This window comes from Helicoverpa armigera, chromosome 23 (assembly GCF_030705265.1).
Source record: "Helicoverpa armigera isolate CAAS_96S chromosome 23, ASM3070526v1, whole genome shotgun sequence".
Classification (NCBI taxonomy): Eukaryota; Metazoa; Arthropoda; class Insecta; order Lepidoptera; family Noctuidae; genus Helicoverpa; species Helicoverpa armigera.
This window is the reverse complement of record NC_087142.1, coordinates 10,114,156-10,139,862: the sequence shown is the minus strand read 5'-3', so window position 1 is coordinate 10,139,862 and position 25,707 is coordinate 10,114,156. Positions and strand designations below refer to the sequence as shown.

Below are 25,707 nucleotides of genomic sequence, written 5' to 3'. Positions count from 1 at the left end.
GCTCGCGAGGCCTCGTGAGTGCTGAGGGCTAGACTGATGGGGATCACGCACCTGTGCTCACGTGATTAGCGGGTTGAATTAGCGAGGTTCGGGAGGTGAGAGGGAAATATTGCGGATGGCGGAAAGAAATATAAAATTGAGTGAAAAGTAGGGGTCTCGTCAATTCTGGCTGTTCAGCGAAAATCTTGAAATATGACACTTTAAAATGTATGTAGATATATCCCAAATTTTGACACCTGACTTGAAGTAGTGATTGGGCCCAGTAAACAATGAGAGTAAGCTGTCTGACTATGTGTGGTTACTCAGATCTTAGATACTCTTGTGTCTGAGCATAGAATAGGTTACTTCTTATATAGAGGCACCCAGGTGCGGGAAGTAGTAAGGATATCAACTCGTAAGACCTATCTTTGATAACTTTTGCGCTTTTAGAATAACCAACAAATCAATAGCCCACTTTCTCCAAGATTATAAAACCCGTGAGCAAAAGGCACAGAGTATAAAACCCGTGAGCTCCGTAAAGCCCACAGCTGGACAAAAAGCAGTGTACCAACAGCTTGCTTGTGATGGAATCAATTACGTTAGTCTGTGCACAGCTGAGCCGCAATGATTAGCGGCTTCGGAGAAATAAAACATTATACGCATTCTTCTTAAATATTGGTGCCATTTACAAATTATTATGTTTTGTAGATATAAATATAGATAATGGTTGTATTAAAAAGGCGAATATAGCAGTGAGATTTATATCTTCAATGGTTTTCTCCTATTATGTTCGGAATAGATGATTCTTACTGACATAACACAAGCTTGTTTAGAAAACTAAGTCATATAAAAATAAACGATTAGGTACTATAGAATATTTCATGTTCATTTGGCTATTGTTGTGCAAATTATTAAATATATTTCAGTTGCATTTAAAAAACAAACATCATCGAAGCAGTAAACCCACTAATGTTTTTTTCTACGCCAAAAAGAAATCTACCCCGTTTTCAAAAATCCCACAACACAAGGGTAGGCTTACTCCAACGACTTTCAAATCCTCCCCCAGTGTCGTAGGCGTGTCGCAAGTCGCAGTTGTGCGGCCAAACGATTAGCGACAACAACTGTTGTCCGCAACATTAGCATGACAATGACAGTGCGCGCGCCTGCGACAAATAAGTCGCAATGTCGCATGATGAATGGGATAGTAACGCGATCGGTCGCGGTCTGACTGGCCAAATATTGTATTTGATTTTAATTGTGTGTCGAGCTTCTCTTTATTTAGTGATCGATAGAACAAATTGGGGTTTTTGGATATTTTGTAATGGGTAAATAATAGTTTTGTAGCTGCCAACTGCGTCCTAATGCGCGCTGCTCATATGTATACTGAGCACTAATCGAGGAGAAAAAAAATGACTATATATGAAATGAATTACACTGGCTGCACCTTATGTGTAAAGTGCGGAAAATTGTATCGTAGATTTTGGTTAAAACATTTACCTTTTTCTTTAGTAGGTATTCCGTTTCGCCGAATTGGAACTCTGTATACAAAACAGTACCTAGCAATATACCTCTATAATCTTGTCTTTAGAATTGAATCAACAGTTACAATACACTATCAGACAAGTCTTAGAATTTGTAAACTACTAGGCACATAACACAGAATGATTATCACATAGACAGCAGAGGCTCGTAGGGCGGGCGGCGGTAGGGCGGCGCCCATAAAAATGCAAATGGCGTGTCGACAGCGAGCCGAGTATCAATCACTGCACACTTATTATTGCAGGATTTGGGAAATACGTGCGATTATTGTTTTTCAAGACAAGTGTTGGTGGTGGTTGTTGGGTAATGTATGGTCTGACCGTTTTTTTGGTGCAGTTGTATGTCAGAACAAACATTGCCATTTTTGTGCAGAAAAGATTCGGTATACCCGTAGATTGTTGTTGGTTACTGAACTTGCATGGTTTGTAAATGCTAAAGATGTCAACTATTTTGTTTTTTTTTTTTCAGTAACCTTTTTAGAGTTACCATCGCAAATGCATTTTTCCTATATACATACTTACAGGTTGATCGGTCAAGACCAGTTTTTTTTTATTAAAATATGTATGACAGCTAATGTGTATCTTATTCATTGAAATAGAATTCGGTTAATAATTGACAGACTATTAAAATCTAAAACTAAGATCTGCCCACATTCCTCACCCACAATCACTGTTTGCTACCTAATAAAGATAAAATTAATTAAAAAGCGAACATGTCAATAAAATATCTAATTATTGATGTCCAATCAAACGGACGTGACCATCGATTATTATAATTTTTAATTAACATTTGTCAGCGAGAAGCCGCTTCCGGCTTACTCGATTGTATCGAGTCGGTGTGACGCTCACGGGTATAAGTAATCGACTTTGCATCCGATTACTATTCGATTGGAATATTTTTATTGAGCCGATTAAGAAGGTGTGAAGTCGATATCTGGTGTTTTAAAGCGTATTTGTACAGGATTAAGCTGTTGTGTAATATGTGTATTAACTTTGGCATAATTTGGTGATTATTCGCGGTTCTGTTATAATTTGGAGCCTATATCTATGAGCCGGTATTTTTAATTAATGAATTCTAAAAATAAAGGACTTTTATTACTTTAGATTTTTGTGACTTTGATGTTCGTTGACTTATTTCAATAATTCGTAGTTGATTGAATGAGTACCTGTTACTATAGTAACCGTTGAATTTTATTATGGTTCATTGATAGTAAAAATAAAATCGCTGAGCAAATAGTCTCATAAAAAATAAGCCTTGAATGTTTCAATCAGCACGCGTAAAACAGAAGCCATTTTTGGCATAATATCGCACTTAATCACGCTTAACGATATAAATGGTGTTCAGCTTACGATTCCCGGCCGGAGCACTTAGAGCGCAGAACAGACAAACAGACAATCAGTCAGTTTTGACAACGTGTTTACGAGCAGCTCCGTCGCAGTCGCGGGCGCCTCGTTATCCCAGATTACCTTAAACGTCGCCAAATAAAACGATCCCGCTACGTACAAACGGCACTACAGTTTTACGCGAACAAACAATTATTTATTGCTCCGAACACCCTATATAGCGCACCAAACTAACCAATATCAACTCTAACGCAACTAAATAGAGCACAGAATAGCTCGGCGCGGCGCCGATCCACAGTCGAGCAAGATTAATAGGGCATAAAACGTAAGATAATACAATATACAAGAAGACACGTTGTTAACCGTTCCGTTTTGAGACGGTGTTGAGTGGCTTCATCTGTCTCGCTCGCTCGTATGTGGGGCGGCGTGTCTGTCTCGGTCGCGCACTTTCAATTATCTGCCTAATCCTTCAATTACGTCGACAGATGTCGCGCGCGTCTTCGAGCTTATGTGCCAGTTTAAAGTACCGTCCGCAGCCAATTACTGACATCGGACCAGATTCCGTAGGCTTTTATTGCTCGAATATAATTAAATTTTCATTGATTTTCTAATGTAATTTATTTGTTATTGGTTACTTAAGTCTGAGCGAGCGATGTTCCATTTCTCAGCTCAAATTAATATTCTAAATAGATGATGGCTTAGAAACAGAAATTATTTCAATTGAACATTTTTGTACTGTTTTATAATCTGTTTGAATCGCACAAGTTTTATTGTGACTCTACCACAGCATAAACTTACGTGTATCACTGATATACAAAAAAAATCCCATATCAATGCGTGGAATTGTTAAATATCATGTTTCGGGTCGGAGCAGACAGAAAAGATTTTTTTGGGAAAACACGTCGGCACCGGGGAACCAAGTACCTATGTACCAACTTACAGTATATAAAAAAAATACTACAAAATAATTTTCACCAAAGCAAACAAACAACCGTCCTTTTTAACCCAATTAGTGTTTTAACAAATATAGATTAATGGACAAAGTTTGTGCTGTCGCTACTGCGGTCCCTTAAGGGTACACGATTTAGCTAATAATTAATATTATAATTAATGTTGCAATAACTGGAACCGCGGCACGCTATTAATCCGCCCCGCCCGCCCCACCCCGCCCCGTCGCCTCGCCCCCCCGCGCCCCACCGGCGGTTCATTACGATGTTTTTACAATGTCGCACTTAATTTAATTGTGACATTTGTTAGAATTGCCGGTGAATTGTAAGTCAACGGGTGTCTTAATGTTCTGCGGAGATTTCATTTCAGTATTATTCGGGAGTTTAATTTTTATGGGTTCTTTACTCAAATTGTTATGCTAACTGCGTTTTGCGATTGTGTGCTTTTTAAAAGCCTCGTTATTGTGACATCGGGCATTTAGATAAGTTTGAACACAGTTAAATATTTCAAAATCACAAATACCGTTAAATGTAACTCAAACTGTATTAACCAGTTAATAGATATGGCCGTATAATCACACGCAACAATTTTAATTTGAATATGACATTCCAGCGGCCACTAGATCATATCTCCTGAGACCTGATTATCACAAAAAAACGCAACAAACACAAATCAATTAAACCTAATCTCGAACAAGATGTCTAAACGAACGAAATTAACTCTCTGCTAATAATGGTAGCCGGCTATCTGACCATCGGTTTAATATATCACTGGCTAAACACGGACAATCTGTCCGTCCGTCCGTCCGATCGACAGGCCTGACAAATGAAAGCAGCCGACTGCCTCATCGGAATAACGCCGATAATTATCTACACACGCCTGCAATCTAAATTAAACCTTAAACTGTAGTTTGGACAGATTAAAATAAATCACCGTATCGAATTTTAAAATGTTTTCAACGTCTTATAAAATTGACAACACCATACACTCAATTTCCAACTCTACTTCCTACAACATAAGGTTTGAATCGCTTCGGTGGTGTTGTGTAGTTAAGCTTGGTGTAGAACATCGCGGCTATGGTCGATTGTGGTGTCAGAATGGTAATGATGGCGGGCGACAAGGCGGAATGGCGTTCGGTAGCGGCCGACGATTTCATTAATGACATTAGACACAGTAATGAGAATTTAAGTCGGCTCCCGGCTAAACGCGTGATTGAGATAAGAAGCTAGTGCCTTAATACTTGTACAACATGCCTTAGTGGCTCGCTTTGGGCTTACAGAGGATCATTACACTTAAATGGAGCTTTGATTTTAAGGATTTTTAAGTTTAATTTATTGGCCATTGTGAACTTAGGACTTGACTTTATCCTATCATTTTATGAACTAAACAGTTTATTACGATTATATAGTAGCTACAGCATTTCTCTACAGGTTCAAAACATTATCAGATAGCAACTACACTCACAATCAATCTAACATGTTTAATCACCGCTACTTTTTCTCAAACATCACCATTAATATGTGTAACAGTTCAGTAGCTCGGAACAGCTCGTCTCATCAATAAGGGTTTGTACTTACGACAGCGTGAGACTCGACACGGTCGTCCGTGTCCACTCACGCGCCGATGACGTCACACGGGCGTGTCTTGTGATTGTCTAGTACCTTCGTCTTATCAATTTCACAAAACATACTGAAAACAACGTGATTTAATCAAATATTAATGTCATTAAATTAAAATTTCCGCAAGCAATGTATCGTGGTTTCAAAGAATATTTTTTTAAAGACCGATATATTTTATATTAAAAAAAACCTTTGTTAATAAATAATAATTAAAGTCAAAAACAAAACTGAACCAAATATATTGAATAAGTGTATTAAGACATCAAGAAGTCTCTCGCTTGATCTGATCGCGACAGATCTAATGTTGAGGATTTCTTATCTCGAGTAAGATCTTATATGTGTGGGAATAGCTGGCTGAATAGAATTTAATCATTATTTTTTTGTTTAAATTGAAAATAAAATATAAATGTTCTATAGAATGTCAACAATATTTAGTATTTTTTGTGAGGAAAAAATACACTGTTTTTAATCTAATAGATCACAGTATTATTTCGGGTAGATTCAAACAATAATTTAGAGCAATTTGCAATAGTTAAAATTTCATAGATGGAATTTTCCTATAAAACTAGAACAGACAATAGTGAGGTACACTGGTCTACAATCGATATCCCATCTCCTCCGCAGACGTCTACATACGTTATCTCAGGAAACCATGGCAACTGACTTGTTTACATCCAGTTACCATTCGTATTCTACGGAAAACATGGAGTTCTAGTGTGATCTATTGAAGGAAAGATTGTGTGTAGATACTATGTTCAAGTAAATAAGAGATTATAACACCAACAATAAAATGGGAAATAAACATTATAAAAATAAATAAATAGAGCATGGCATGTTCCATGTGTCCAAGACAAAACATCCGAATTGCGAACGTCCTCCTCTTAAGGGAGTCGCTTGAAAATGGGTTTCAATAGATTTGTTACGGATGTTTACCACATTCTGTTCTGCATAAATTCTTCAAAATATGGTCGCCAGTATCCTACACTAGTGAGTAAGACTAAGTATGCATTTGTGTAATACTGAAGACGCGACTAGCGCGGGTAGCGGCGAGTGCGCGGTCACACAATCGATAGCACATTATTCATACGCGACGCCACGCACGCTGGCTCACCGCACAGCGAATACTGTGGAGATAATGTTACGGTGATATTTGTCTTTATAAAGTCTAGTAAAAGATTTTCCTAATAAATTCATGTTAATATATGTTCTTCATTTCACAATGAAAATATCTAGTTTGTTGTGAGCTGTGCACAGCACTTATGACTTGCATTTACATTCAGGATGAGTGATTAATGGGTAATATGCCACTGATGCCTGTAGTATTTCTGAACCGATACAATTGTCTAATGCTGGCAATCCAACTCGTAAAATTCAATTTTAACCACTAAACATCAAGTGAAGCGCCTGCTCATTTTCCGCCCATAAAAAAAATAAACTGAAACAAAAGCCGACATTTAAAATCAATTTAAACTACTTAGTACACAGTAGTTTGTCTCATGTTTCGACTCCATTCGCCTCGATGTGCGGCGCTGAAGTTAGGAGGATGTCGGACGCTCGCGTCTGCCCGCGACAAATGTTACCGCCTTATGTACTCGGCTTTATATCATTCGCATTGTCTATACTATTGGGATATGGATAGATACTAAGTATGTCTTGTTAGTCTATCATGAGAGTTGCTCTGTCTTCAATTATTTGTGGTAGCACATTTGGAATATGTTTTATCCAATTACGTATATTTTACATATATTGTAATAGCTTATGGCATAATTAAACAGCGAAAAATATTAACATCGGAAAGAGATGTCTACGAGTAGGGTTTATGTATAACCACACAATGTCACAGAATAAGATTGAGAATGATCGTCCTTTTATACATGCTACCTACATAATATGCTTTCTACGATTTCCTAAAAACACTTAAAAGAAAATAAAAACCCACATCATAGTCTAACAATATGAAAACACAACACTTACTACAACTGGCATTACCCTTACATTGACAAGGGCGGGCGCACACTGCGCATCTTCTTCGCATTAGCCATCGATTCGTCCAGTGCACGTGCCGCTTACACAGCGATATGTCGGAATAATCGTAAAGGCGCGGGATCGCATACATATCGACACATTATCGATATATTAGCAAAGTATCGAGACTTTAACTTAGTGCTGTAGGTCTGTCAAGTTGTATGGGGAATTATGAGAGATAAGTTTTTATTCTCTGATATATTTGTACGTTTTTTATCAACTAAGTACTTATAATGAAATGATTCTCTTTTGGGCACAGGCTTCTCATGATACGATTAGCAGTTTTAAGTTGCTTACAATAAATGTAATTAAGATATCTTTGGCACCTTTTTATGCAACACTTTTCTACTTGCTTTATTTTTGATGAAGAAAAGTAAAGCATTAATATATATTTATATCAATAACCAAAACCATCTTGTCCAAAAATCCATCTTTCTACTAATAAAATCTCCATTTATTACCTACAAAACAAAACAATCTTTTGCCAATTCCATCAGAATTCAGGAGAAATCTATACGACATCATGTAGGTACATCAACATGGAAAGAACATGAAAATCGGATGAGGCATCATATCGATATTAGGTCGGGACTCGATGCTCGATGCTCGCAATCGGTTCATGAATACATATCGACACTTGGCCCGTGCTCACGCCATAATGAATACTTGCCACTGATTACCTCGCTCACTATGAGCCGGACGAGATTTAAAAGGGGAATATCTTATGATATTAGATCTGAGGATATTTATTGGAGGTTCATTATCTTTGATATCGTTTGTTTTTGCTGGATTCATTTATTCATGCGATGCTCTATTTTGAAACGCTAACACAACTGTATAATAATTTTATTAATCTCAATTTTCTTGCAAGTAAATTGCGATTGATTATGACTTTTTTACACTACACAAAGGGCCACTACCCTTTTCTATTCCAATTTAAAGGTGCTAATTGTCATTTTAATGTACAATCGCAATAACTGCTTTACAAAATTTCTAACATAATTTTAGTACCCGAAAACCCGTAGCACTGCTACGGCGTAGCACTCGTAGCGGCCTACGAAACGCAATAACAGTGAGCTCAATATACAGTGACGTTACAATGTGGCTGTATATCGGATACACTGCGCTTCACTAAAAGTGCTGCGCTATAACTTGTAAACTGCGCACGTGTGCGCTACACTGCCGGACAAGATTGTGGGAACAGCATTAAATATAATTCTTTTAGCTTCTGCTGTACTTAAGTAACAAGTTTCAGAGAGAGAAAGATTGCTTGTAAAAAATGTAAAAATGATTATGTAGTTACAAAAGATAGCGAAAAAGGGCTCTTACTTAAGATCCCGTATAAAAAGATTACAAGTAACCCCAAGCAAGAATAATGTACAAGAATCCTAACAAACTAGATTTTATCACACCCCCAACTTTCCTAAGTAAAAATAAATAAAGCGGTATGGTGTAGTTCTCGTGGCCCGAAGTGTAATACGTGTGTTAGTGATGTTATTGGAAAACTTGGAGCTGAGCGCTATACAATGTAGCCGGGATCGCTCGAATCGCTCGGTTCGCTTGGAGCGCTCAGGTCGCTCACATCGCTCGCTTAGCTCATCGCGGTCACTCGCTTCTTTAATAACGCTGTTTGTTTGCTAATGTTTGCATTTTTAGTTGATTTTGGATATTGGGTGCGCTGTTTTATTGAGAGTTTTAAAATGTAACGGTTAAAGATTTTCGTAGATATTTTCAGGTGTCTCATTTACCTAAGCTGGTTTTATAGATTCAAATGGGTATTTGAACAAAACCTTAATTTTACCCAAAAGTCTAGATATTTACGTCAAATGAAATATTTTTTTATGTCAACTTCTTAGAGATATATTATTTAAGAGGCAGGTAACAAAAGAATCCTATTGTCCTTCATATAATCATAACATGTAATAAAGTACAGAACACGCAGCAGTAAGGCAATCGTAAATCCCTCGTAAAATTCATGCTGAGTGTACGATATGTTGGGCAGACTTGATCTACTGATGTTCGCTTACACTGTGGCTCGAATCAACGGTATTACTTTGTTTATACTTATCAAACTGGAAATTATCAAGTCCCTAATGAATGTGACCTGTATATTTCTGAAACCAGCATTTTAATAATACTGAAATAAACTCTACAAGATGCACTTATTTCAACGTTATTCATATTTTTTCATTCATGTAATTTGTGTTAAATAACTACCTGAAAACAATACTTTATTCTAAAAATCCAAACAAATCAGAAATGGTTTGTTATTTTCCCAATATATCGGCACACTCATACGCTATCGGGCAACTGTCACGTTTAACAAATTTGTTAGGCAAAAAAACTCGGGCCACATCCATTTATTATCCATTTTGTCGTGTGTATCGCGGGTCCATTAATAACGGGGACTTATCCCGCTCTAATCTGCCTCTCATTGCTTTCCGCGGCTGATTCTTTTTCGCGCCAAAAACGCCGCCATATTGCTATCCGAACAGATTTATGGCGCGGATTAAGCGTTTGATAAATAATAAAACAAAAAATCTGCGTGTGTTTTGTTTATTGCCGCGGTTGCGTTTAGTGTTAGAGTTCAAAGCAAAAACTCGTAAATATTAATCTGATTCTTTTTTTTGATAGCAGTACATATGTAAAACAATAATGTGTAACAAACAACTATATCTATAAAACCAACGTCTTTCAAAATCCAATTAAACCCAAACAAACTAAACGGAAACCACGAAAGTGATTCACAAAAGAATAAAATACCTAGTCACGTGGGGATCCGCAAACAAGCACACAACACTTTACATACATATGTGTAAGATTTTCAATTTGTACCGGCTTGATCCCATTTTATCGGGGATTCCTCTGAGGGATCGAGGGATAAGGGATGGAGGGAGGATATTTTCCCGACACGCGAGGACGTTATGCGATGCCAAATGAGTGATCGAAGTGTTTGTTCTATAGTTAAGATAGGGTTCCGATGTTTTCGCGAAAACTATTTATGTTGCCTATCGGTTTTATTATGTTATGGTGGTTAGTGGTGTGGTGGATGGGGGCTATTACGCTTTGGATTGCTGTTTTTTTGCTAGGCAGTTATGAGAGTTTTATCGAGTTTTTTTTGTGAAGATTAGTAACAATATTAAGATGTCTCTAAACCAACCCTTATAACATAAATTAAAAGCTTCATCAGCATCCCCAAAATAAAACTTCAACTGACTAATCAAAAGCCACCCCTAACTAAACCTTAAACCGAATGTTTAAACAACAAAATCTCCCATTAAACGTTTGTACACAAGCAAAGCACTTAAACCGTCATAAGGCTGGTTTCACACAGTTTAAAATTCCCGCAATAGCCGCCGGCCGATAAGACAAACGAATGCGCATTAGCAAGCCGGCGACGCCTCATAACAACGCACTAATACCTTAATTTAAATTTAAATGACGTCTAAGCCCCGGCCGATAGTATCGCGTGCTGGGGCTGATCATCATCGGAATTGGTTTGTCTGTTTTGTGTGGAATATTGATGTTCCATATTTTTTGGGGGCCGGCTTTTGGTGTTCCGATGAATTACTTTTACGAATTTTTTTTCAGTTCATAAAATGACATGAAATCATTAAATGACCAACTTCATGAGAATTTTAAAGTAATAGGTATGTAGTTATTTGTGTAGAAATAAGTTTATAAAAGATTCAACCTTTAGATAAAAATATCATCATAAAACCGATAAAACGCGTTTCAATTGCATTTTTTACAAAAAATTCAATAAAATATCGCAACACAAAATCACTTTATTTCCACCAAATTATATTCGGTTATGCTCAATTTATTCCCCCATGCTAGGCCAGTGCTACACGCGAGCGGCGGCTGATGAGAGGCTTACACGGCCGATAAGCGGGATTACCGCCGTGTGCGCCCACCCTAACTTTAAACTTTCCAGATATGTTCGCCGATAAGGAAATAAAGTGAGACCGTGACGTATGTGTTTATCTGAGTTGGGGCATAAAATAGCTGAAGATATTTTTTGCGATAAAAATGTAAGCTGAGGCTTTGAAATGTAACTCCTAGTGTTTTCATTTGTAGTAATTATAATAAAAAAGCATTTCTAGAAGTTTTCCCGGTAGGCCCTATTTTAGGTACCACCCTCTCCAACAAAAATCAAATTACACACCAATTTTAAACTCAAAAAAACTGATAGCAAACTTTTACAATTACAGAAAAAGTAATCACAAAAGAAAGTCCCAAATTAATAACAAAGGTAGGCAGAATTCATTAGACGCCTCCTATCAAAAATCTCTGCCGTTTCATTAACTTGAACAAAAAAAAAACACGAAAAAAAGAAGTGTCACCGAAAGAGCACAGATTAAATTTTAAAGGCACTTTTTCTAAATTAATTAATAAGGGTGAGGTGACCGAGGGAAAAAATTAAATGTCAAAATTACAACAAGATTCGCCTTAATTATGTCGCCGGGGCTGCGCGCACTAATTACATTTTCTTAATTTGCAAACTTTCTGGCTCTTTGTGTTTTACGCTGTTATGATTTTTTCGTGTAGTGCGCTGATTTCAGGTAATTATTGTAACGTTTAGGTAAAGAGCTTGTAGTTTTTTTAAACTATTTATTTGTAGCATGTAATAAGATTATGAAGTAGTAGGTAGGTAGTGTTGGATCGCTCTTACTTATCATTTTACAAATTGTCCAAAAAATGGAAGACAAAAACTACTCAATCAAGTTTGATAGGTCCTTCTTGCCTAAAAACCTTTCCGTTTTCAATACAGCAAGATCATCACCATGACGGGTATTATATCCACAACACGTAGAATATAAAATGGTGCAACAGCAATATCTTATTACGAGTACAATATCTTGGAACGATCACTTAAGCGTGCCGTCAGTGATTCCGTGCGCCTCAGTACCGCGCGCTCCGGAACATTATCTGTATGGAGCGGATGACACCCCCGCGACTTTACGGCCGCCGGCCTCGCTAAACGCGCCACATTAAAATTTTTATTTTCACTTCAAGTTTGCACAAAAAAGGGGTGTATTTTTTCTCATTGCCCACCGGGGACGGCCAAATTGAAGATAATTCAGTTTATCGCTTTAATATCTCTTTGTCTTTCAAAATTTGCAAATGAGTTTTTTTAATAACGCCGAATTTGTAGCGGCCGTGCCTTCCTCTAATCCTTTTATGATTTATAGCCGTCATGCGGATACAGACTTGCTTAATGAAGTTTCGCCTTTCATTTTTTTGTTTTGTTTATTAGATTCAACCCCTTATTTTTTTATCGTAATCAGCTGTTTTTACAGAACCAGTTTTTTTGGTCACATTGTATAACATTTGTTTAGTTAAGTGTTCAAATAAGTAATAACAGTTTAAAACTATAACTTCAAAAGTCCATTTCTGCGGCGTTGTTGGCAAATACTGCAAAAAAATCGCCCGCAAACAGAATAAAAAATAAAACACAAACAGAGCCAATAACAATTCAAAAAAACAATGTTTGCATATGAATAGGTTGCATCGGATGCGTTTGCCTTTTCCCTCGTCCATTAGTGGCGAGCCATCGATCAAACACACAATTCCAATTTACCCGAAGCCACAAATTCTTCAAAACGACTGTCCGATCTCGCGCAAATAAAGATAAAAAATAAATTGGCGCGCCGCGGTGGTTTTTGTTGCTCTATGTTGTATTCGTGTGTAGATACGTATTGCAATGTATGGGCGGGGCGATTGGCTTTTTATGGGCTGTCCTTTTTGGCGATAGCGCCATGTATATTACTTAGTACATTCCGAAATACCCAGTAGGGGTACAAGGCATCCATATTGACTACGAAAGTGCAGTTTGTCTGAATAATACCTGACAATATTACCTATTACGATCAATCTACTCTAACCGGTAGTTACTAATTGACAACTTATATCGTTTCAGATGTAATTCTGAAGCTAATAATTTTGATATTTTTACGTTGTCTATTTAAAAGCCTTTGTTTTAAACATTTTAATTCCGCTAAAGTTACTTTTAATCAACAAGTACGTACGTAAGCTTAATAGCGCATATTTCCCGGCGATATTAAGCAATCGTTTAACTCAAATAACGCCAGTTTAGTTATAAAACGCGTTGTTAAAGTGATTGCGGCTACAATTAACATTCGACCGCGGTTCAATTAAACTAACTGTTGGTAGTTAAATGCACATTTATTGAGCTACGTGATTTATTTTTGACTTTCTTTAAATCTTTTTAAAGTTTTCTGCCTATGGGAAAGGCTACATGGACTATGTTCTGTATAAGTTAGTGTATTTACCTACTTTGTTTCGTGAATTATTATCTTTAAGATCTTGGATAATATTGAGTAAACTTATAGTCTTGGTTAATGTTGGGAGAGTGCTTTTTTTAAAAATATTTTTTGGAAAGTAAATTCACAAACTTTAATATAAGTACTTAGGTAATTTGTCTGCTTTTAACTTCCAATGGTAAAGAAACTCTCTAGCTTTTTGTTCAGTGTAGATCCCAATTCTAAATAATCAATAATTACTAATCGCCTTTCAACCACGTTCCAATTCGCACAGTAGCCGCTACTGACAGACATGACACGCTGTATACTCTGTGCTCAAGCTGCGCGGGCGCATAGATGATCTGTTAGATGTGTAGCAATCACGATCACTTGGTGTTACCGTTAGCTTTGTAAGTTATAAGCGGCAGCGGGTGACTTTAGTATAGGATTGAAAAAAAAACCTAAAATAGGTAATTGTTGAATGATAACTGATCTGTTTATTAGGTTAGTACTTCTTTGGGAAATGAAATAATATTACAGCAATATTTGGTGAAAACTGACAGTTCTATTTCCTGACAGAAAAAACTAAAAAAACTATTGAAGATCCCCTGTAAAGTCAACGTGAATTTTGCTTGCAGGTGATGCTTCCGATGTACTTATTTACTGTTTCTTATCACAACTATGAACTATAAGTTATGAACAGAACATGTTTGAACATATTTCGTTCCTCATTTCTCTTAGATTTCAGACCACACAACAAATTACCCACAACATTATAACGACTGCAAGTGAAGCGTGAACCTTATTAATAATTATGATTTCGCTATTAGCCGCCGACTGATCTCTTATTGATTGATACAATGTTCTGTAAAAACTTACTCTTAATAACTGCGAGACAAATGATGGAATACAAGCTGAGGTGTTGCTCCCACGCAGATTATGAGATTAAAGATCAGAGAGTATAGACTATATTGTCTTTATTATTCTTATTTTCTAAGATTATTTGGCGCCTTTGCGAAAGGCATATACTTGGTGTATGTTATCTTTTGTGTAAAATCTGGTTGTGGCATCAAAAACCCGGTTAAAATGTGGATTATGTGGTTATTAGTCTTACACACACTTTATTAAACGACTTGAAAAGAATTGTAATACTTAGTCGTTTAAAATTGTATTGAATTCAAAGCAAGTGATCATATTAAACAGTAAGTTAGTCAGCTTAACTGTTCCTGAGTAAAACTTGTTTATGAAAAAAATATGAGCCCAAACATATATTAAGATACAAAGTAGTGTCTACAAAAACTACATACATACTTAGTATCTACTTTTAATCTTTTTTATCCAAAGTCTAAGCAATTAGCTTACAAGATGACACGCGAAAAAGTTCCGGTGATTAAGGCTGGGCACACATTAGGCGACGCGACAAATCGCCGCGACTATTAAGTGGAGCAAAGGGTGCGATAAGTCGCGGTGACAAATGACGCTGCGACGCCTAATGATGTCGGCTTTAGTCGCAGTAACGTTTGATTACATCTGTTTTACGCGACTGCGGGAATGTGCGCCGTTGGGAACGTGTGTGATTTTACGCATTTGTGTATCTGTGTGAATGTGATAATAATTAAATGTATTGCGTTTTAACATGGTAGAATGTGGCGTGGAATTTGCATTTACTGCTTGAGACATGGATTGAAGTTCATAAAATAACATATTTTTAACTTATTTTTACACAGTAATACAAGCGAATATAGTATTCATAAGCTGTCAATTCGTATCTATAAATCACACATCTCATCTTATGAGAAAAATTTAAACATGACGTGACCAGCGTTCTTATGTAAAACGGATTGGGTTATTCTAGTTCTTGCCTTTTTTAAAAACACTGTTTTAAACTTACTTGAACTCGCTACCAGGTATTTACCATCATGAAGAAAAATTTTAAATCTTTTGTAATTCTACTAAAATTGTTCACTCTTTCTATAACGATCCATCAAAATCGATTCAAATACTCTTCCACATAAAGCTTACTCCACTACGTTATGTACACACGAAACGAGTACATCGACTTAAAAGCAACAAACATAATTCCACACGCACAAAAACATGAATTCATTGTAATTAATTACCTGTATAACAACATGGCGGCTGTTTATTCGCCATGGCTACTGAAACACCATTATCCCTATCAAGCCATTACCGAGCTCTCTTGTGAAAAATAATAGTTGTTCACATAATTACCCGACCCTACCCTACCGAGCGAGACAGGGAGTTTCCATTCATAGGGTGAACAGAGACGGGTGTATTCTCAGCGGCCCGTCTTCGAACACTTAAGTAATTGAATGGTACGGAGGGTAAGACGGGTATAAAAGTATGAACGAAAAATGGAAAATAATATTACAAGTAAGAAGTAAGAGTATTGTGAAGGGGGCAGTTCTCATATAGCTCGTAAACTGCTTTGATGAGCGTATGCTGGGCCGAGGTGTTTACTCGTAGGCACTAAATATACACTTACGTAAATGACACATTCTCAAGTTGTGAACAATCTCGTATATGTTGTCAGTGAGTATGTAATGTAATATTGTTGTGGAAACAATGTTTTGGGAGACTCGGTGTCTTTCTTTCTGAATTTGGTCTTACACAAAAGATTGAAGGGAATGTATAGAGTTATTTTATTTTGAGGCAATGTTTTTTACATTAACCATAGCGATTAAGAATTTATTTCAATTTACTGCCTTTGAATTTACTTTCATCATGCATACTGAAGAAACAAAATTAACAATAATATTAAACACATCTACCCAATTCCAACAACATTTTCCCGCATCAGCATCTTGTAATTCCAACACAACATGAGCTACATCTCCACTGCTCGCAAGTTCCAGCGCCGTCCGTCAAGACGAGCGGAGTCGCGTCATAAACTAAGTCGGCCATCAACTCCGCGAATATAAAACCAAATGGTCCAATGATAATACGTATATATTACTATTGTGTTGTTTTCCCGTCGCATATTTTTTATTGCGCCTGTGTATCGAGTCGGCCGATTTATTTTTATAACTTTATGTAATGTCGCAGTGTCGTAAATGTGTAGCGGGACTTATTTATAGTGTTACTTACAGGAGCAGGTTTCGCGTAGTAGTTTCATGTTGGCGGATTATTTGGATGTACTCGGTTCATGATTCTTGTCTATTTACTTGTATTATTTTGCAATAACATTAAGTATATTGTTTTAAATACTAGCATTATACGGTGTTAGTTATTAATTTTTTGGCATGAAAAACCATTTTCAATAAGTCACAAGGACTACTTAGGGAAATATTTTTCTTTCATTCAGCACACTTCTACGAAAATAGATTATCCATTTGTGCCTTAAATCGCCATTTTATGCCAAACTATATTTCACGCAAACTTGATATAAATCAAGACACGATAATAATGTTCTAGTTGAGGTATTTACGACTAGTAGCAGCCCCCGGCGTCGCCTGCTAATGAACAAGTCAAATCAAAGCGTCGTTATTGCGCTATTAGATATTATAGCTCATGGTGGGGCACTGGCTTTATGAACAGTTTGTTTGTTATTAAAACATTGGGTGATAAATACAACTACAATAAAATTATTGCTAATAGGTACCTACAGACAGATTTCCTGAAAACTTTTGAAACTTAATAAACACTCAAAAGATAGCTATCTAACAAAACAACGTTTTTGAAGACAGCTTCTCAATAATTATCAAACTTAAAACTTCTTTTTTAAATTTAATTGAGCTTGCAACATGAGATGGTTTTTGACAAAGTTTCCTTAAAAACACCATTTCTTTCGCAATCATAAAAAAACAATTATTACAACGAAGAGGTGTATATTAACATTTTAATGTCTGATATATTTACAGTTGCCATTAAACTTTGCCTACAATATTATAGTCTATATTTTATGTGTTACAGTAGACAAATATATTAGCAGGATCATGTGAAGCAAGTCAGTAGGAAGATACTAAAAGTGCTGTAAATTGTAGTACGCAGATAAATCTTAAATCGTTGTCCGCCGAGATTAATGAGGTGCACTTATGTATCTAAGAGTTTTCGCCTTTCTAAAACACACTAGAATGAAGTCATAACAGGCAATTTTGAGTCTTGAGTAAATTGCTAGACTTTCAGAACATGAAATAATAATGAGAATTGAGACGGTGTGGTCTCTGGTTATTGTTAAAAACATTAATTGTATAATCATGTGAGAAGACCAGCTCACATCTTTCAGTTTTATAAACCGAAAACACAGGCCCTGCAAACAAAGCATTTTCATACCTATAAGAAAAATATGTACTACGGGGTATTTCAGCAGTTTGACCAAACGCTACACGCTAACACAGAATATCATCGATGTACTAAAATGTGCTCCAATTAAGTGTCGTTGTTAACATAACGAGGAGAGCTAATTCCGCACGGCCATGATACCCTTATAATGACATCGACATCTGTTCAGCGCTCATCGACAGCGCCCCGAGCCTAATCATGAAAACCTATTTATGACCTAATTAAACTGTACCGGCCGCCGCGACAGAGACGCAACGTGTCACCTCACACGCGAGCGAGCGAGACAACACACTCCCCGGGCCAGTGATTAATGATTGTTATATGGCTGGTTAAGTACCGTGTAATTTGCAAAACGACCCTTAATTACCGTAGAACACGGCTACTATCGCCGTCTTTGTCGTGAGCGAAGATGTGTCGCGCGCGCGAGCGGGACGGCGGGCGGTTCGTGCTGCGACTTTAAAGGCGGTATTTAATGAGGCATTATGATGTCGACCGCGCAGATTAGGTCCTCATAGAGACGCGAGTTGTTTGGTCGCGCTTTATATTCCGCGGCGAGCGAGCAAACACACTGTGTGCACAGCCAGGCAACGTCTGTGTTTACCTTGCAGTCTACTAAATAACCGGCTTTTATATTTGCGCTAAGTTTAACGCTCCATAGATGAAACTTATATTTTCAAAAGTTAATTTCCAGAATTTTCATTCTTGCGTTCTTCTTCTTCTGAAAATACTAAGCCCCAATGAGACTCTTATAATTAGAAACCATTCAATAGAACAGCATCAATATGGATATTTCTTTGTCTTCTGTCAAGCCACCCATTTTCACCAACCACAAGCTTCGCAACTGTTAAATATTTTCCTAAGCCTCTATTTCTTCCACAGGTCTGGTTCCAAAACAGAAGAACAAAATGGCGGAAAAAGCACGCGGCCGAGATGGCGACCGCGAAACGTAAGCAGGAGGAGCTCGGCGAGGAGTGTGACGACCAGGAGCAGCATGACAACGAGTGCAGCGACGAGGAGGAGGCGAAGAGGCCGCGTCTCGACCTGCACCACATGCACCACCAGCTGCCGCACCGGCAGTGACCCCCGGGCCCGGCCCCCGACACCGTCGAGCTGGTCCCGCAGCCTCGCGAGTACCCCGCGTACAAGGAGGACGACGCCCCGTGCGACCTCTCCAACTGGCAGGTGCGACGCTATGACGCGCCGCGTGATGACCACCTCCCCGGCGACGCCGTCAGCGGCGACGACGACCAGCCCATCAACTTCGCCTACTACCACTTCTAGTGACGAGCGCGGCTCCAGGACTTGTGTGCACTCTGTGTCGGTGATAGACTCTCTGAACTTACCTATAATTACGAATATTTAATTGATATCTTTTTACAGTCACATTGTTTCTTAAAACTTTCAAACGTGTGTCAACGGATACTGTAAGCGCTATGTAAAAACAATTATATTTAACTAGCTTTATATAACTGTAAATATTTATTGTATAAGTAGTCATGTGATAAATTATAAGTAATTTATTGATAATTTTAGATTTTACATGTATTTTGTGAGCATAAAGTTGTAAATTGTATGAATCTTGATACCGGTGCCAATTTCCTACATGTAGTTATACATACTTCGAGTTAAATGAAGTAGACGTTACGTTAAAGTTATAGAATTTTCCTAATTTTCGCTCAGTGCCAGGATAAACTGTAGTAATTGAGAATATAGTGCCATAAATATTAAGTTGCGCTTGTTCAGACGTACTTAAATAATTACCTAACTTTGTTCTTAATCTGAAATTAAATGACGCCAGAGTTCAACAACCTTGTTCAAACTGTATAATTTTATAGAAGGCCATTAGCATACTGCAAAAACAATGACTGACACTTAATTTAACGGTGTTTTTTGTCAGCAGTCATTATTTAAAAATATAAGAACATGAAAAATATGAACATACCTACTGAAAGATCGGACGGCCGCCATCTTTAAAATGCAGCCGCGCGACGGCCGACGGGAAAACTCACTAATGTTCTCTAACGTTAAAAGACATTGTAGATTTTATTTAAATTATTTAAACAATGTTTACACATTTTTGTAACGTTGTTTTGGCATTTTAAATCTCAAAAAAGTTTTCGAAAAGCCACAGTATTAGAACTAGATACCTTTTCAGAGAACACATGCTTTCAAACAATTTTATTTTTAGGTTTATCCTACGGTCATACCTCTAGGGTAAGACAAGAATTTGTACAGATTTCCTTCTTATTAAGTAAGTGTAAATATAACGATATTTGTAACAACCATGTCGCTGGAGGCATCGCAATATGTATATTGTACATTTTAACTATAAAGTTGTAAATAGATATTTAAACGAATTTAACTATTGTAACTAAACTACGAGTAGTGAACACCACGCGACAGTATTACTATTTAAAAGCTAAATGTGCATTATTTGTAAAGAACCGTTTTAACTAAAAGTATCTTCTTTTTTGTGAACTCATTCACATGGTTAGGTTTTACACACTAAAAGGATGGTTTTGTATGCTACACTATGCTTTTAATCACTGATTATTCCATTGTTATAATTTTAATTTCTGGACTGCGAATTTTAATACAGTATCTGTGTATTTTTAACTTTTTGGCCTTTAAAAAAAGCTCTGGCCTATGTGATCAATAAGTGCTTTGTAAATTGTTTTCAGTCATGTGCACGTAACCATTCTTTCATTTTATGCAACTTTAATTAAAACAAAAACCTCAAATGCTGCACATTTATCTCTCAAACATCTATTAACACTAAAAATAAGTTTAAATAGAAAATGAGCTTCAAAAGTATCGAGATTAATTCGCTTATAAATGCACAGAATATTAAATAAAATACTATAAGTGTGTGTACCATATTGTCACAACCCACCAGTTGACCTTGACCTCTCAAGGTCGAAGGTCATCTCAAAATAATCATGTTTAGATCATAATGAGCGTGGACATACTACGTAATGTGGTTGAAATAAAAAGTTAGTAAAAATATTATTATGTTTGATTTTATTTTTTACGTCATCATTTGTTCCTTCCTTTTCTGTCACAAAATAGTAGGGATGCTGTTATGTATTGTTAGTATTACTAATATAACTTTAACAAATACAAACATCTAGCCACGCTACAGTGCAACTATCTGTGTTATGCACACAAACACATAATAGAAAGGCAATGAAAACTGTTCTAGGTACTTACTTAGTTTCGTTTTACGAATGACTGAAGTCAACTGTCTATAAAAGAATTTGTAGATCTATGAATGGGCCAAGCATTGGTGGACTAAATAGTTTTAATAAGACTATTTTCGTTTGTAAGACATAAAAACATAATCATCATTGCCATCTTTGACCAAAGACCTAAATTAAAATGTGATTTTATTTAATAACCACACACATTACCGAGAATATACCACAATCATAATATTTCTCAGAAAATCAAATGATTCACCCACAAGACTAAAACACAAATACAAATCATAAAATCCTACGTTACATGTGTTCATGTTCATTCTCGCTGAAAACCCGAGCACCGAGCCGTTCAGATGAACCCATTACATGAATATATAGTAGGCATAATGTTGGCGCGAGCCACCCAATATTCTATGAGGAACACCTTGTATAATAAGCTAAGAGCGTTCAATCTACAGCCTTTATTTCGTCAGTTTCCAAATATAACTGTATCAAGAAATCTTTTTACAACAAAATGTAGAGTTAACCCGACGAAATATCTTTTTTCATTCAAAAACCAGAGACAATCAGATTACCTCACTGAACAACATTCTCAAGAAAATCCATTTCCAACACAATTCGTGTAAGACAACCAGCATCCCGGCAAACAAAGAGAATTCGCGCAATCCTCAATTTTGAACCGTTTCAAATCTGTCAATAAAACATAGCACGCACCGCGGCGCCGCGCTTATCGAACCGATCGTATGTACCATCCTTACATCGGAAAACCTTTAGGTAATCGAAGGAGGCGCGAGCGGGCAAAAATCGCGACGCCACCCGTTGCCATGGCGACCGACCAAGACGGTAAACAACCACTTACACAACATTAAACTTTACCACCAGAAAAATAGAGCTGGCTTTTGAATGTTGGGGCTCGAGTTGTACTAATTGTACAGCCGTGAAGCGGCTTGTAGTTATAAATGTAAAACAGCGTTTACTGGCTGTTAGAGAGAGAGATCGGAGGGAGAGTGGAGTGGGGTGGGTTGTGGGGGGTGTTCTTTCATCTGTTGTGGCCGAGCGATAAGGTGCCGCGTCTACCTTTTATTTATGAGTGTATTTTAAAGCGGGGGTGAGTATGTTACGCAATTGGGCGCGTGATTTGACGCCGGAGGGGTTGTTCACAATGCTGCTGATGCCACTGATAGCACTTCTAGCTGGATGTACTTCGTGAGGGAGGGACTCCCGGCTCGCGGTAAACAGGAAGACTATGTACATATACTATGTAATATGTATGTTACAGAATAAACACTTGGTTAGTATATTTTCGGGAGACTGTGGAGTAAGTATGAGTTCGGTCACAACATGAGCTTCATTGCAAATATATGTTAGAGTAATCAGTGGCGTGCTGAACTGGATTATCCTATATTAAAAGATCTATTTAGGTAAAACGGAGCTTACACTAAGTGTCTTGAAGTCTCCTCTTTTAAATCCGGGAGCAAGAACGATCTAGGTAACTTTAGACCCATCTCAATTCTACCCGCGTTGAGCAAAATTTTTGAAAAGCTAATTTTAAATCAACTCCTCCGGCATTTTAATTCATACAATATTTTACATGCGGAACAATACGGTTTTACAAAGGGTCGCTCCACAACGGATGCTGGAGTTGCTCTACTGAAACATATATTCAGTGCGTGGGAGAAGTCACAGAATGCTATCGGGGTGTTCTGTGATCTTTCCAAGGCGTTCGACTGCGTCCAACATGAAACGCTTACCCAGAAGCTAAAGTACTATGGTATTAGAGACAGCGCACTTAGTGTTATTAGCTCATATTTAAGCGGTAGAATGCAATGTGTTGACGTTAACGGTGTCAAATCTTCCAATCTACCCGTTCGTTTGGGCGTACCGCAAGGGTCGATTTTAGGTCCATTTTTGTTTCTTGTATATATTAATGACTTGCCATATTATTTAAAATCATTGTGTGATGTGGTATTGTTTGCTGATGACACGTCTCTAATTTTTAAAGTTGATAGGAATAGAGTAGATTTTGATGACGTGAATTCTTGTCTTTCACTAGTAACGCAATGGTTTACAGCCAATAATTTAGTTTTGAATACGAAGAAAACAAAATGTATTAAATTTGCTTTGCCCAATGTAAAAAATCTCGGTCCCGGTGTAATTTTGAACAATGAGGAACTTGAAACGGTACATGCTACGACTTTTCTAGGGATAACAGTAGACTCCAAAATTCAATGGGGTGAGCATATAACTGGCATCACGGGTAAATTAAGCTCTGCTGCGTACGCTGTCAGGAAAGTAAGAGCTCTCACCGATGTAGCCACGGCGCGTTTAGTGTACTTTAGCTATTTTCACTGCATCATGTCCTACGGAATTCTGATGTGGGGCAATGCTGCCGATATCGAGAATGTTTTCGTACTACAGAAGCGCGCTGTCCGTGCTATATACAAACTTGGTGCTAGAGTCTCCCTTAGGGAAAGGTTTAAGGATATTGTTATTCTGACTGTGGCGTCTCAATACATTTATGCCAATATAATATACGTAAGGCAAAACCTAGATTCATATAGTAAAAACAGCGACGTACATCATTTTAATACTAGAAATAAACATAAGTTGACCGCACCTAATTATCGCCTACATAAGGTGCACGGTTCATTTGTGGGGCTTTGTGTACGCATTTATAACAGAATTCCGGTTCATCTGTTGGAATTAACGGACAGTTCTTTTAAAAACAAAATCAAAGAAATTCTTGTTAAAAAGGCATATTATAATGTTAATGATTATTTCACAGATAAACGCAGATGGCAGCTCTGAAGTGGAATAAAAGTGCTTTATTTTATTTTGTATTTTTCGGTGTTTTAAATTAATAATTGATGAAATTGAAATTGAATTGTATAATTGTAAAATAAATTAATAATAATTAAATTGTAATAGACAGCTGTGTTGCTGGGAAGTTTGTTCTTCACCGCTTCTTCTTTCCAGCCATAACACTAGGAAGTGGTGAAAGGGGGGCGTTTTGGGGGTGCTGTCATTCATGTAAAAGTTTGACGTTAAAAAGTGCTAATCGTATTAGCCTATTTTAATAAATGATTTTGACTTTGACTTTGACTTTGACTTTGACTTCGTTTTCTTAGTCTATGAATGCAAGAGCAGCATAGCAAGGAGGTCGTGGATATGATTCTGAAAGATGAAGCGTAATGATGTCACATAAAATATTGGATATTCATCAGATATTAAATGCCGAAGTGTGATCACCTGCTTACATCTTTACATTATATAATTCTATAATTTTGTGATTCGTGTCAAAAGAGGGCATCAAATAAATCGCATAAATCACAATAGCAATCAAAACATACAACATGACAACCAAAATAAAGAATTTATCATCAAGTAAAAACAATAAAATATCTTACAAGGCAATACTTAATATAGACCTTAATAACTTGCTTCACACCTACAATGTTTGTTTATTGAAACAAAGGAATATAATGTCGATGAACAATATATCAATATTGATGACTTAGTCAATATTACAACGTGTTGTCTCTTGTTATGGGAATAGTGAAATATAATAGTAAGAATAGAAGATGTTACAAAGATGAAAGGGTTCTTATAGTATGTTGTTTAAAATCCATCTTTGTAGGTTTTTATGAAGAGAAAGAACTATAAACTACTCAAAATAATGCAAGTGCCCTTAATTCCTCTTAATATCAGAGTTATTATAATAAAAGAGTGTTGTGAAGTGATTTTCTACATAATATATTGTACGAGAAGTTTGTCAACCCACAACACCCTGTATATGTTTTTATGCCACTTCTGAGATTGACCGAATTATAAAGAAGTAATTTCTTTGTCCGTGGGCAAATCTTAAAGTTTTATAGAATATCAAAATCCTACACAAAACACTTTCAAGTTTGCCGAATGCAACTAAAACAAAGAGCTCATATATCTACCTCCTACACGGCTAAATAAAAACGTTCTAATATGGGTTAACGCGGAACCAAACCCGTGATACAGACGTACGACACCCGCGGGCAATAAACCTACGTAGGCATAAAACTTGTGTTTAGTGCCGCGGACGTCGTGGCCACACACCGACAGTGCTATTCTGGATAGAGAACGCGGTAACGAGATGGAATGGTGTGACAGTCCCGATTAGAAATGTGTTATTAGAGGAGGATACATTATTCCCTAATACCACAAATGCAACAGTAACTCTGTCCGTCTTTCTATCTTATGTATGCCCGTGCTGACATTTTCTCCAAAAATGCTGTAACGATTTAAAGTTTGGTGCACAGATAGTCTTTAGCTCGAAAACGACATGACTATTAAGTTCTTTCGGGACTTTCGGGCTAGTGAGATGGCACTGGGGGGGTAGGGCTCCTAAAATACTAAAAATCATCACAACCATCCTGCAATAATATGATTTTTGCGTAGGTAAGTAGGTATAGTTACTCAGCTTTCGCGCTTATGGACTAAGCAATAGATATCT

General features: G+C 37.1%; 1 protein-coding gene across 2 annotated transcripts in view; it reads left to right on the top strand.

Moving 5' to 3' along the window:
* The window catches only part of LOC110378674 (homeobox protein Nkx-6.2), a 41,572-nt gene extending 20,559 nt beyond the window's left edge, over positions 1-21,013 (top strand). For both annotated transcript variants that reach the window (XM_021338038.3, XM_021338037.3), the window contains exon 3: positions 18,901-21,013. In XM_021338038.3, coding sequence (XP_021193713.1) covers positions 18,901-19,101 — 201 coding nt within the window. In that variant the 3' untranslated portion in view covers positions 19,102-21,013. The remainder of the gene's footprint in view (positions 1-18,900) is intronic.
* Positions 21,014-25,707: the final 4,694 nt, after the last annotated feature.